The sequence below is a fragment of the Lupinus angustifolius genome, unplaced genomic scaffold (genome assembly GCF_001865875.1).
Source record: "Lupinus angustifolius cultivar Tanjil unplaced genomic scaffold, LupAngTanjil_v1.0 Scaffold_74_29, whole genome shotgun sequence".
Taxonomy (NCBI): Eukaryota; Viridiplantae; Streptophyta; class Magnoliopsida; order Fabales; family Fabaceae; genus Lupinus; species Lupinus angustifolius.
This window is the reverse complement of record NW_017723565.1, coordinates 1-13,715: the sequence shown is the minus strand read 5'-3', so window position 1 is coordinate 13,715 and position 13,715 is coordinate 1. Positions and strand designations below refer to the sequence as shown.

General features: G+C 28.4%; 1 protein-coding gene across 1 annotated transcript; it reads left to right on the top strand.

The window, feature by feature from the left end:
- Positions 1–10,693: 10,693 nt before the first annotated feature.
- LOC109339384 lies at positions 10,694–11,948 on the top strand. Its single transcript, XM_019576814.1, has 2 exons — positions 10,694–10,925; positions 11,418–11,948. Exons 1-2 carry the CDS (start codon positions 10,707–10,709, stop codon positions 11,946–11,948), a joined length of 750 nt encoding a protein of 249 aa, XP_019432359.1. The 5' UTR covers positions 10,694–10,706.
- The last annotated feature ends 1,767 nt before the right edge of the window (positions 11,949–13,715 follow it).

Genomic DNA, 13,715 nt, shown 5'->3' with positions numbered 1-13,715 from the left:
CTTATTATATTTGATCGTTTAACTTAATTGATTATTTGTGTATAATGTCATTTTTATAATTGATCCATAAAATTTGAGTTTTTATATTTATTTATGACATTAAAAATATAATTATTTATTTATCAATATCATCATAATTGTGCATTAATTTTCTAATGTTAAATAATTGTGTAATATGCTCAATTAATTATGCTTGTTATGCAATTCAATAAATTAGAATAAATTATAGATTAATGAATCCAAATATAAACAAATTATCGGAAATGATATAAAACATTAATGAGTAGATATTATTCAATTAATATTCCATAAATTCATTAAATATAATACCGCAAATTTATATTTCATTTTTGTAACTGATCCATAAGTTCAAACAACAAATTGAATATTATTGAATTAAATATTAATATTCCAAAAATTTATTATTTACGAAAAATTTATATCAATAATAAACATTGCTAAAATGAGGGAATTATAAATAATTTAATCAAAATATAAATCAAATAAATTAATTATCACAATCAAATCAAATTGCTTTAATATTTTGATTGTAACATCTTATTAAAGATTAAATAGAAATTAATCCTAAAACGCAATGAAAAATCAAATCACAAAACTAATTTGGAGAACAATTATTTAATTTTTAGATAATGAAATAAAATATATTCAAAGACAATCATGCATAATAATTTTGGGTTCTAAAATGTAACTAACAATTAATTAATTGTGTAAAATATCATTTTTGTAACTAACTGAAAAATGTTGAACTTTTATGTTTCTTTATGATATTATAATTTAATTATTTCTTTATCAGTATAATTATAAATATGCATTAAATTTTCAATGTTAAACTAATCATGTAATATGCACAATTAATCACAATTGTCATGGAGTTGTATGAATCATGACAAATTAAATAAAAATTTAAATATAAATAGATCCATAAATTCAAATTTTGTAATTGATCCATAAATTCAAACAAAATAAAATATAAATGGAATTGAATATAAATATATTTCGCAAATATATTATTTACAATTATGAAAATTTATATATATAATTAGCATTGCTTAAAATTAGCGATTCATAAATAATTTAATCATAATATAAATCAAATCAATTAATTATCATAATCAAATGAAATTTTCTTTAATATTTTCATTATTACATCATATTAAAGAAAAATTCAATCAAAAAACTCAATAAAAATTAAATAACAAAAATAATCGTAGTGGACAATTATTTAGTTTTTAGATAATAGAGAAAAATACATTCAAAGACAATCATGCCTAATAATTTCAGTTTCTAAAGTGTAACTGTAAATTAATATTACTCAATTAATACATTCAAAGATATTAATGAGTAATTATTACTCAATTAGCATTCCACTAATTTATTAGCTATAATTATGCAAATTTATATTATATTTTTGTAATTCATCCATAAATTCAAACAAAACATAATATAAATGAAATTAAATATTAATATTCCATAAATGTATTACTTACATAGTAGAATATAAATGAAATTAAATTGTCTTTGGTAGTTATGACTGATATGATGATCACATTGACTATGATTAATTAGATAAAATATACATATTCAACAATTAAACATGTCAAATTATACATGATGAGAATAAAAAAAATTAAAGATTATTCTTACTAATATAAGGTTGACACATTCAGATAGTGGAAAAAAATAATTTTGAATGAAAAAGAACAATCACATAATAAAATTAAAGAACTATTATTTTACACTCACATAATGAATATAACCTCTAATCGTTGTATTATAGGATGTGAGGTTTCTTTTTTGCAAATGTTGAAACAAAGAATATGACCAATTTGTATTTCTTGCTTTAGAAAAATAACCACACGGGAAAAAAATATTTTAACAAAGAGTAAATTACACTAACACCCCATGAGTTTTAGTGAAATTACATAAACCACCCCTCATTTTTCTATACCTACACAAACCTCCCCTATTTTTTTATACTTTCATTATACTAACCACCTCTGCGTAAGAAATAAGTGTAATCTTTTAAACAAAAAATGTGATAAATGCAATTAAGTTAAACAAAACATGATATATTGTGTAGACAAGTCTAAATAATATACAAATCAATGTATCTTTATTATTTTTTGTTACAAAATGCATCAACAATTCTAAAGAAATATTGTTTAAATTGCTATTATAATATAGTGTAACGAACCAAAAATAATAAAGAAATATTGACTCATATATTATTTGGACTTGTCTCCATAATATATCATGTTTTGTTTAACTTAATTGTGTTTATCACATTGTTTGTTTAAAATATTACACTTATTTCATATGCAGGGGTGGTCAGTGTAACGAAAGTATAAAATTTAGGGGAGGTTTGTGTATGTGTAAAAAAGTGAGCGGTAGTTTGTGTAATTTCACTAAAACTCAGGGGGTGTCAGTGTAATTTACTCTTTAACAAATATCACGTGAGAAAAAATAATCAAATTCATTTATTGTGCAAAGGAGAATAAAATTGAAGATATGCTTTAAGGGAGAGTCATAACACTAACCCGTAGATATGCTTTAAGGGAGAGTCAAACTGCAAATGGAGAGATAAGATGATAAAAGCGAGATAAGATGAGAAGATAAATAAATCAATAACAACAAACAAATAAATATAATATTGTAAGTTGTAACTAAATGTGTGTATATATAAATGGAGATCAGGTACATAACATAGCTATTGAGGGTTAGGTAATTGTTAAGGATGAAATCCTTGTAAATCATACACTAAAGAAGATGATTATTGGAAGAATAAATCTACAAAATAATGAAATCAATTGTACCATATATACAATATAAACAAATCAAAGAAAAAATAAGAATACACATACTTAATAAACAAAAAATCAATTAAATATCTATAAACATATCTAAAAAAATAAGAACATATCTAAAAGTATACAAATGAATGAAAAAATCAATAAAAATGACATATTTACAAAAGAAGAACAAATCTACAATGATGAAGATTGAGTAACGGGATACAAAAGCCATCATATTAGCTTAATGAATGAAAAAATCAATAAAAATACATATTAAACAACATATTTATAAAATAAGAACAAATCTACGATGATGAAGTTAATGAATGAAAAAATCAATAAAAATACACTTTAAACAACATATTTATAAAATAAGAAAAAATCTACAATGATGAAGATTTAGTATTGGGATACAGAAGTCATCATATTAAGTTTAACGAAATGAAGATTGACAAATAAAACATTGGATTGTAGACATGTAAGAGAAGAAGAGAGAAATATGAAATGAAAGGAGGAGAAGAATACAGAGATATGAAATGATAATGGTTGAGAAGTAACTCACATGTGAAAAGAGATTCAATCCGCTTTATTGTGAGATGTAATTTCTTTATAGAATAAAAAACAAATGGACCCATTAATCATTAGAATTAAATTGTACAATGAACAAAAATGGAAGATTGACATGTTTTGGAGGGAAAGTTTTGATTGAGAGATTGACACATGTCATGAGGGACCTTTAGTTTTGATGAGAGGTTGACACATGTCATGAGGGCTTGAGAGATTGACACATGTCATGAGGGAGTTTTTTTTTGTTATATAGGTAATATATATGAAGGTATTTTGCAGGGAAAAAAATTAAGAAGAGGTTAACATGTGTCATTGTTGACATCACAATGACATCATTTTATTGTATAGATAATAATTTCCTTATATTAAAGAAATCTATTTGAGAAAAAACATCATACATTATTTCTATATGTGATAAGATGCTCATCAGACATCTTAAAAATGTGTTGGATATATGCTTTAGTTATGTCACAACCACATGCAAACATTCACATTTTCTGGAGTTCCTTCCAACATGTTCTTTGTGGTCCACTAGTAGAAAAATGATTTCTCCTAAAAGTATTTCTCTAGTCCCACATAGGGCGGATAATCATAAATCACATTAAGGTGATCATTCTTTGCTACAATTTTAGCAATTTATATAATTTGTTAGTTAAATAATCAGTTTTTCTTTCAGGAAAAGGTATAACTAGTTTGAACTTGAGTCTATAGTTGATCTCTTTGAAAGATTTTTTTAGTGTTCTTAGTTTTTTAATAGGTAAAAATATCAATTAAATTATTCTCTTTTAAGTGTTAGTTAAATGGTATACTTCCTTATTTCCAGAAACAATATAAAAAAAATCAAAAAATATGAATTCATTTAGGGAAAAATTAACACATTTACTACTGTACCTTTAATGATATAAATATTTTTGAAAGAGAAAACAATTAATATTGAGTAAATGTTTTCAGAAATTATTTTTAAACAATTCACACGGAAATTAATTAATTATGAGATATCAGGTTGGATTTTTCCTATTTAAAAATAAAAATATATTAGAATTGCAAATTTGTTGAATTTTGTTAGAGTTTTCTTAACATTGGCTTGTGGGCAAAGGATGAGTCAAACAATAATAAAAAAGTTTAAAATCTATATATTGTTAGTCTAATGATTTTTACACTATTAGTGTTAGGTATCAATGGCCTAAACATACCTAGAAGGGAGGTTGAATATATGTAGCGGTTATCAATTACCGCTTCTCGCACCAAAACCCAGTTATAGAAACATCTCAGTTAATCGATTAACCAATGAGTTTAATCGATTAACACACAACATAAACAAAATTATCAGAGCAACTATTTGCACAGTTATTTATCAACAGATAAGTAGAGATACAACAGATATCTCTATGCAATATTAACAAGGATATGCAATGTATAAGCATGCAAAATATCAGCTTCAAACTCGAATTAAAACAGTAAGAATTATAAAGGAGATTAAGAGATAACAACTTGCACAAATGGATTTTATCCTGGTTTGTTTGCAGTCTACTGCAAACTACATCCAGGCCTCCTCTTCTGATCTTGGGAGATTTTCTTCTTTACTATAATGAACATTTAGTATAATCACTTACAACAATTCAATTTACAAGACTCAAGATGCTACTTTCTTGAATTCCTAGAACATCTAATCCCTGGTTTGAGTATCCCTATCGCCTGATAAAACCTTTCTCGCGATCCAGCCCCAGCCAAAATCCTCGTTCTCAATTCAAGACCTCCTAGTCTTGGTGAAGAATCACTTTATCTCAATGGTGGTAAGACACCAAGAGACTAACCCAAATTACAAAACAAAATACAAAAAAACAGAGTTTTACCAAGCACAAAAATGCTCAAATTATAACTATGAAAAACTCAACTATTAACCCACTCTCAAGTAACACAAGTCATCATGCATATGTGAGTTAATACAAAATAGTAATAATATTTCTCTAAAAATCTCTATCAAGAATGCATGAACATATAAGAAAGAATGAATGAGATTAAGCTTATGAAAACATCATGCAATACACCATGAACATCTTCAACAAAGAATGTTAATCTCTCTTCCTCACACATGCATTTTCTCTCTGCCAATTACAAAGTAAATCACGAAAATATGCTCTCTTCCTCACACATGCAATGCTACACGTTTCTGCAATTTACCTAAACTTATACAAAACATATTTGACCATTCAAATTGTTACACTCAGTTAAGTAGTTAAAACATAAAACAGTTGAGCTACTCGATTAAGTCACCACGTTAATCGATTAACCAGCATATTAAAAACGTGATTAAAAAGGCAAACTTACTCATATGTTATGCTTAACTCATATACATGTTTTAGAAATGATATTATGCCTAATATGCACATATAACATGTAAGATTAATGCATGAACATACAATAAACTATATGATATGTCTCATGAATATGATATGACAATTATAATGGTTTGTGAGACTCGCATCTATGTTTACCTCACATATACTCACTCACTAAACACACATCCCAGACTACTTAGAACTATGACTCTATTGATATAACCTATTCTAGATATGACCAATGTGTTCTAGGCATGTTGACTGTTGAGCCATCTTCAAGCTTTAATAAAACATTGTCTTCATCAAAACATAGGCAAAACATTGCTGGTGCAATCCTTGACACTTTGCACTTTCAATCAGTATATCATCTAGTGGCAGATCTTGAAGAAATGTTTAGGAAGGACACGAATATAAGATTAATTGAGTAACAAAAAATATGGATAATTGTTTAAAAATTTCAAAATAATATTTCAACTCTAAATATTAATAATTAACAATTTAAGATGTAAAAGGAAAATGTACATTAATTTAAATTATTGCCCTTCATTAAAACCTTTGACTCATCAATGACTAAATTAAAGATAAAATTTCTAGATATTTATTTTTCACTATAAATAATAATATTCTCTATAAGAATTTCATCTTCTATTTTACCTATGTTGTTAAAATTATATCGGTTATCAAACCGGTCAGGGTACTGGTATAATGGTACAGTAGTTCAACCGGTGGTTCAGTAATTAAACCGCACATACCTGCTTATATATATATATATATATATAAAATCCTATAATGAAAATATTTCAAATAGGTAGATACTCAGATCTATAATTCATATTCATAATCTATTCAAAATTCACATAAACAAGCAACTTTAAGTCTGTAACAAATTCAAAGTCTAAATTGCAAAACATATATCAATCCAAAAACATCACTTAACAAACGCAAAATATAAAGAAATGACACAAGTTCATAACTCACCTTACAAAACAAATAAATTTGGAATTTTAACATTAACACCAATGAGTCAAAGTTGTCTCATATTGATGTTCCATTTTTGCACCAAATCCTGCCTTCAGGATTACACAAATATCACTGAGATTATACATCAATGTTAGGAACCAAAAGGTATAATCTATGTATATCAAGGAAGCATGTGTCTTGAAATGTTGAAGAATGATTGGAAATAGGGGTCACCGTGTAATGGGTTTTTAAGTTTTTATTTAAAAAACAATTGTGTATAAACCGGTCAATTTAGTCAAATTCCAGCCGGTTCACCGGTTTTGATACTTGGCCGGTTCAACAACCGTACCGTACCGGTTAGGGGTTCAGTTTGCCGATTTTTCGGTCGAACCGACCTATATGGTACGGTTTTTATATCACTGATTTCACTACATAACTTTGTTTTAATTTGTTGTCTTCCTTGTTGAAAATGATCTTCCTATAGTAGCTAAACCATAATAGTTAAATAGGAGAAAAACTTGATCAAACAAATAATATATATTTACTTTTCTTGCATCGTCACCTGTATTGTTAATGTTCAAATTAATTCAGAGATGATTGAGAGTTTTTATTTTTTCAAACATGAACGACTAACAACACCAACAATAAAACATTGAAATTAACATAATTCACCTCTCTTACTCACATTGAAATTCATATGGTAGAACTTTTGCACAAAATATACATATGTTATCAATATTAAATGTTTTATAAAAATCCATAGAATCTTAAGATTTTTGCTGCACAGACAATATTTATCCTATAATATATTTTATAAGTATAAAATCATTACAAAATTAAGCAAACTAATAGTATTATAAGCAATATCAATATCTACATATATAAAAGAACTTTATCTATTATCTATAATTTTTAGAAGGATTATACAATTTGCAGTTTAAAAAAGTATAAAAAAAATAAAAAATCCAGGGGGCAGTTGCCCCCATCTGTCTCCAACAAGTTCTGCCCTTGATATCATCTATCATTGGTTTGTGTTGGTGCAGCGGAAGCGATTGTTGCGCAGCGTTGATCACAAGTAATCAAATAAAGGCATAGAGTAATTAGAAGAGAAGAAACAAGAAAATTTGTTAACGGGGTTTAGCCAATTGTGCCTACGTCCCATGGAGCACTGAGCGGCTACCAAGATATTATTAGAGAATAAGGATTACAAACCCTAGCACACCCATGGGCCCACCTACCCATGTGGTGATTCTATTTGATGCTTATATCTGGTGTACATTATAACAAGGGACTTGAGTCCAATATATAACATTGATATTTCACTCTATTTTAATTCTAGGCAATGTGAAACTTCATATAATAACATATTTCAAACATCTCCAACAATCTCCACCTTGATTGAAATAGACGAATATCTCACTCTTTAGGAAATATACACAAGAATCTCCACCTTTGCGAATATATGACTCCACTTTGCTTAATGTCTAATTCACTTTAACTGCTCGCCTACAGTATAGACCTTATTAATATCCTTGACGATGTTACCAAGAGCGTAACTCTCCAAACTTATAGTGTAACTTTACGTACTGCCATCAAATAGAACACGCCGCCTAGCCACCTATTTCTAGGAAGTCTTTTGATATATTGGAACCTCTACACAAAAGTTCATCAACAATCATCCTCTTCAATACACAGTCACACTGAACCTTGGAGCTTCCTTGGAAAACCTAAATCGCTACCACCATTGTCTACTTCGACAATCCTAGGTCAAAAGAACTATCATACTCCATCATAAGGAGTATGTCCACAGCACATACCTTACGTCAATGCTAACTAATGTCTGTGTCACATCCTTACATCCAAGCCAATGCCCATGTCACACCTCTGCATCTCTACCAATGCTCGTGTTACAACTTGCATCAAAGTCAATGCTTATGTTACACCCTACATCAAAGTCAGTGAGCACCTCTGTGCTTTTATGGATCTACTAACAATTGATATCCTTCACTATGACGTCTTAGAAACACCATTAGGATATTTCACTTCTCATCTCAAATGAGAATATTCTCTCAACCTCTAGAGAGATATTGCCAGCACCTGTCTCCTGGTCAAACTCAACACATGAGTCCTTATCTCCACCTTGATCCTAATACAGTGCATGAATTTCTGGGATTCTGGATCAACATGTATCGCCCCCACAACAGTTTCGCTATGTTTTCTTCTCCTTCAACTCATCTACTCTATCTTTGCCACCACCGTTGACGTACCTTGTCTAGCCATCACGCCTTCACCCTCTTTAGCCATTATCTGTTGTATAGGTTAAGAGCCATCTACCAATTGGCTCTGATACCAATTGTTGGTGCAGCGGAAGCGATCGTTGCGCAACATTGACCACAAGTAACCAAATAAAGGCATAGAGTAATTAGAAGATAAGAAACAAGAAAATTTGTTAACGGGGTTCGGCTAATTGTGCCTACGTCCCCTGGAGCGCTGAGCGGCTACCAAGATATTATTAGAGAATGAGGATTACAAACCCTAGCATACCTATGGGCCCACCTGCCAATGGGGTGATTCTATTTGGTGCTTATATCTGGTGCACATTATAACAAGGGACTTGAGTCCAATATATAACTTTCATATTCTACTCTATTCTAATTCTAGACAATGTGGGACTTCATATAATAACATATTTCAAACATCCCCAACAGTTTATATTACTTTTGTTTGAGCGTCAATGATGACTAATATATGAATGGTGGATGATTATTGACGATGTAAAAATACTTACACTGTCAATTTATACATATTAAATTCATAATAAAATATGTTGGGAAAGTAAATGTGCTATCTCTTCAAGTATTAATGTTTATTCTCTAATTTAGGATAATAATGTTAACCTCTTAATATAAAGAACTGTACCTTGCTAGCTATCTACTACCTCCATTTTATTCAATTGTTCCATTAAACAAAATATCTCTTAATAAATATAATGATTATATTCATTATATGACATTTGTTGTATTTTCCTAAGGTGAGCCTAAACAGAACTAGTAATGATAATATGGTGGTAATACTTAGTGGTTTTCATACAAACCTATAAACGTATTAAATAGATATCATACGAGTAACTAGTAAAACTGATATCAAACAAATTTCTCATTTAATTACATATTTATATATGTTGTGATAATCATATATATATATATATATATATATATAAACAATCATTAGAGATATAATATATATTATATAATAAATTTGTTATTTTAATTCGATCACTAAATTTAATTATGAAATAATAATAAAATAGATTATATATAATATCAAAAAAATAATAAATTATAATAATGTAAATATTTGTTAAAAACATAAATTTACAAATATGTTGATAACTATGGATGTATATCATGATACCTATCTACATCTATAAGTTATTATTGTAGATGCTTGTTGCTCATATTTAATGGATGAGTTTAAAATTTCTGTACAGATAGTGTAAAGCTTTTTACACTGTCGGCATATCATCCACCATTGATTTTTATTATTTTTGTTTGAGAGTCAATGGTGATTAATAAATCAATGGTAGATAATTTACTGACAATATAAAAAACACTTATACTAATGATATATACATATTAAATCTTTTATGGATACCTATATATGTGAGTATTTTTGTTATTTATTGGCGAAACTCTAAGATTGATTGCCTTGTGATGACATGAATAGTATTACTTCAAATAGCGGAAATAGACTACTCAGTTTGTGAGACTCTATCCTCTTTAATTTTGTACACTCATTAGGTTTTTTCACTACTCATGTAAATCAATAATATAATATATTAAATAATATTGTAAATGAAAAATAACATTATTATACCTTTGAATATATAAATAAGAAAAAAATTGTTCAAAGTTAAGATAAATAAATACAGAGATAGGATATCTTAATGAGCATATATAAATATATTACAAACTCATAACCTGTCACTCCCATCTTTATCTCAAAAGCATAAAGAACAACTTTTTCGATGGCTGCTGAAGTGAGTTCTCTGCTTAGAGTCATGGATGGTGGCTATAAGGAAGATATCGACAACAAGCATCGGATGGTGGGAAATGAATCAAATAGTGTTTCATCAACGGCTCTAATCACCCGTGATCTTCTTGGTGGGTCCAATTCCATTGAAACCCAGGATTTGAACCTCGACTTGCAGGTACCACTTGGCTGGGAGAAGCGCCTTGACCTTAAGGTATAATCATTCTTGGTTTCTGTTTGTTTCCCGGGAAGTTGTATTTTTTCTTCCCAGAAAAATGTCCACTTTCAAATACTATAATAATTCTTTCAATTAGAAAAAAAAAGTATTCTAGTGTCACAAGTTTCTATCATCCCTAAATTCAGAAATCAAAATAAATTAAAAACAACTTATATATTTATAAACATATTTTTTATAATCATATATATTATTTTAGACAATAAAAAGAAGAAAAAATGATAATATAATTATAAAATATAATTAAGTTACACTACTTATATTCAACTTATATAATTAGTATAATTTAATTTGAATATAAATGAATTTCTGATATGAATATAAATTGTGTGTTTAATTCTTTTTTATAGAAACTGTTATAATGTTTAGGATCAATGTCAAACTCAGTTATTTCTTTGCATTTTTTTGTATTTTTATAATTATGAGTTCTAGTGAGTTTTTATTGTTGGTGATCTTTGTCAATGGTTTCAGTCAGGGAAAATGTCTATTCAGAGGTGCAACTCATCAAGCTCCTCACCTTCTATGTCAGAGAACAAACTGAACATGAATGAAGCAGGTCCAAAACTTGATGACCTAAACTTCCCTCCATCTTCTTCTAAAGTGCCCTTGAATTTGTTTGATGAAACAACCCTAGATTTGAAGCTGTTCTCATCTTCATTGCCATCAAGTAATTTCCAAAGTGTGTGTACCCTTGATAAGGTGAAATCAGCACTTGAAAGAGCAAAGAAGGAACCAATAAGGAAGAAAAGATCTTTGATGAAATCAACATTATTCTCATCACCATCTGCCTCATATTCATCTTCATCCTTTTCTATCAGAGAAACCCTAGAGGAAGAAAGTGATGAAAAGGTGTTATCTTCACCAATGGCTGTAGGATGCCCTGGATGCTTATCTTATGTTTTGATAACGAAGAACAATAATCCTGAATGTCCTAAGTGTAACTCTGTGGTTACTCTTCCATTGATGAAGAAGCCTAGGATTGATCTCAATATAACAATTTGAGAGATTTAGCCCAATTAATAATGAGTGGAATTGATCGATGGCTAGGATGAGGAGTAAGTTTAAACTTACTCTTAGAGTAAGTGGATCCCTCCTCATTAATAATTGCAATCTTTTTTATTTCTTCTCATTTAGTAAATGAAATTATAAATAAATTTCTATTGTTTAGTATCATTTCTTAAGCAATGTTTGCCATGTTTTATGTGCAGTTTTACAAGTAATGCTGATAGAAAATTATCTGTATTTTATCATTTCTTTGATAGATTTTTCTTTTAGAGTAATCTTTCCTGATTCAGTTTTAACTTTTAAGTTCTTCTGAGACTATATTTACTTTTAAAATAAAAATTTGAAGTTACATGTATAGTTAGATTTGAAATAATAGGTCCCTATGTTCATGAGAAAGTTAAACATGGTCCCCCCTCTAGTAGTCAAACCTTCATTTTTAATACATTAATTACATTACTTTCCCCATAAACATTTCCTTAAGTAAACTTTAGCAAGTAGTACTACTACAAAAAATGTTTCATAATTATAGTGGTTTAAATTTAAATCCTTAGAACTGGGTGATGTAGGAAACCATATTTGCCTCATAGTTTTTCTTACTTCAAGTATTCATTTATTCTCATTGGTCAGAAAATCAAAACTTGAATTTAATATATGTTAATTTTACATTTTCTGACCAATGAAAATGAAGAAGTACATAGAATGATATACATCTTGAACTTTTTGAGATAAAAGATATGCTAAGATGTAGGAGTTGCTCTCATTGGACATGAACAACACTAGGGATGGCAACTGACGCGAGCAGGCACAGGTGGTGCTTTCCTGTGCCCAAACCCACAATATTTGCGGGTACCTGTGCGCGGGTACCCTACGAGTTTTTAATTTTAATTATATATTTATATAATTTGTAATAATCAATATGTAAAAATAATTGTTACATGTATAATATGATATTTATATGATAAATTTATGATTATAGTCAAATATGTATAATTTATTATGAAATAATAATAAAATATATGATATATAATCTTAAAATAATAACAAATATATATAAAAATTTAACTAAAAAATAAATATAGAAATTTGCGGGTACCCACATGGCAGATATCACAAAACTCGCTCCCGTTCATAAGTTATTATTGCGAGTATCCGTTACGGGTATTTCCACGGGTACTCAGAGGTCGGCTTTTTTTTTCCATCCCTAAACACCACATCACACCTAATGGATTAGTTTCTCTATGAGAATACTATTTATGAATACAAATATTTTAAATTTAATAAGTTCATTGGTAGATAAATAATAACTCTTCATCTCATGTGGATGTGAATTCTGCGCATGTAAAATGATCTTCTCTCCATATTCCTCCCTCCTTTTTATATGCTTTGGTGTTAAATTGAATTCATTACTACTACATTTTTGTAGATGGATTCAAACATGCTCATCAACCACGATCAATCATAAGCATTGAAACCATGTATACCTTAAATTCATGCATTAATTATTTCCTTGGCATTTAAAACAAATGCTTCATACGTTCTTATATATACTCATAACTAATTAATACATATTAAGAAAAATAAAAATAGGTAAGAAAAGTTGTAACTTTCAGATAAAAATAATTTAATATTATAATACTACATCGTCATTCATTTTTGGGAAGTGAAAGATTTATTGGAATAATAACGAGTGCGATAAATACAATGTTATTTAATGTTACCTACATATTATAAAATAGCTTTTATTTGTGGACATATCCCCCCTCG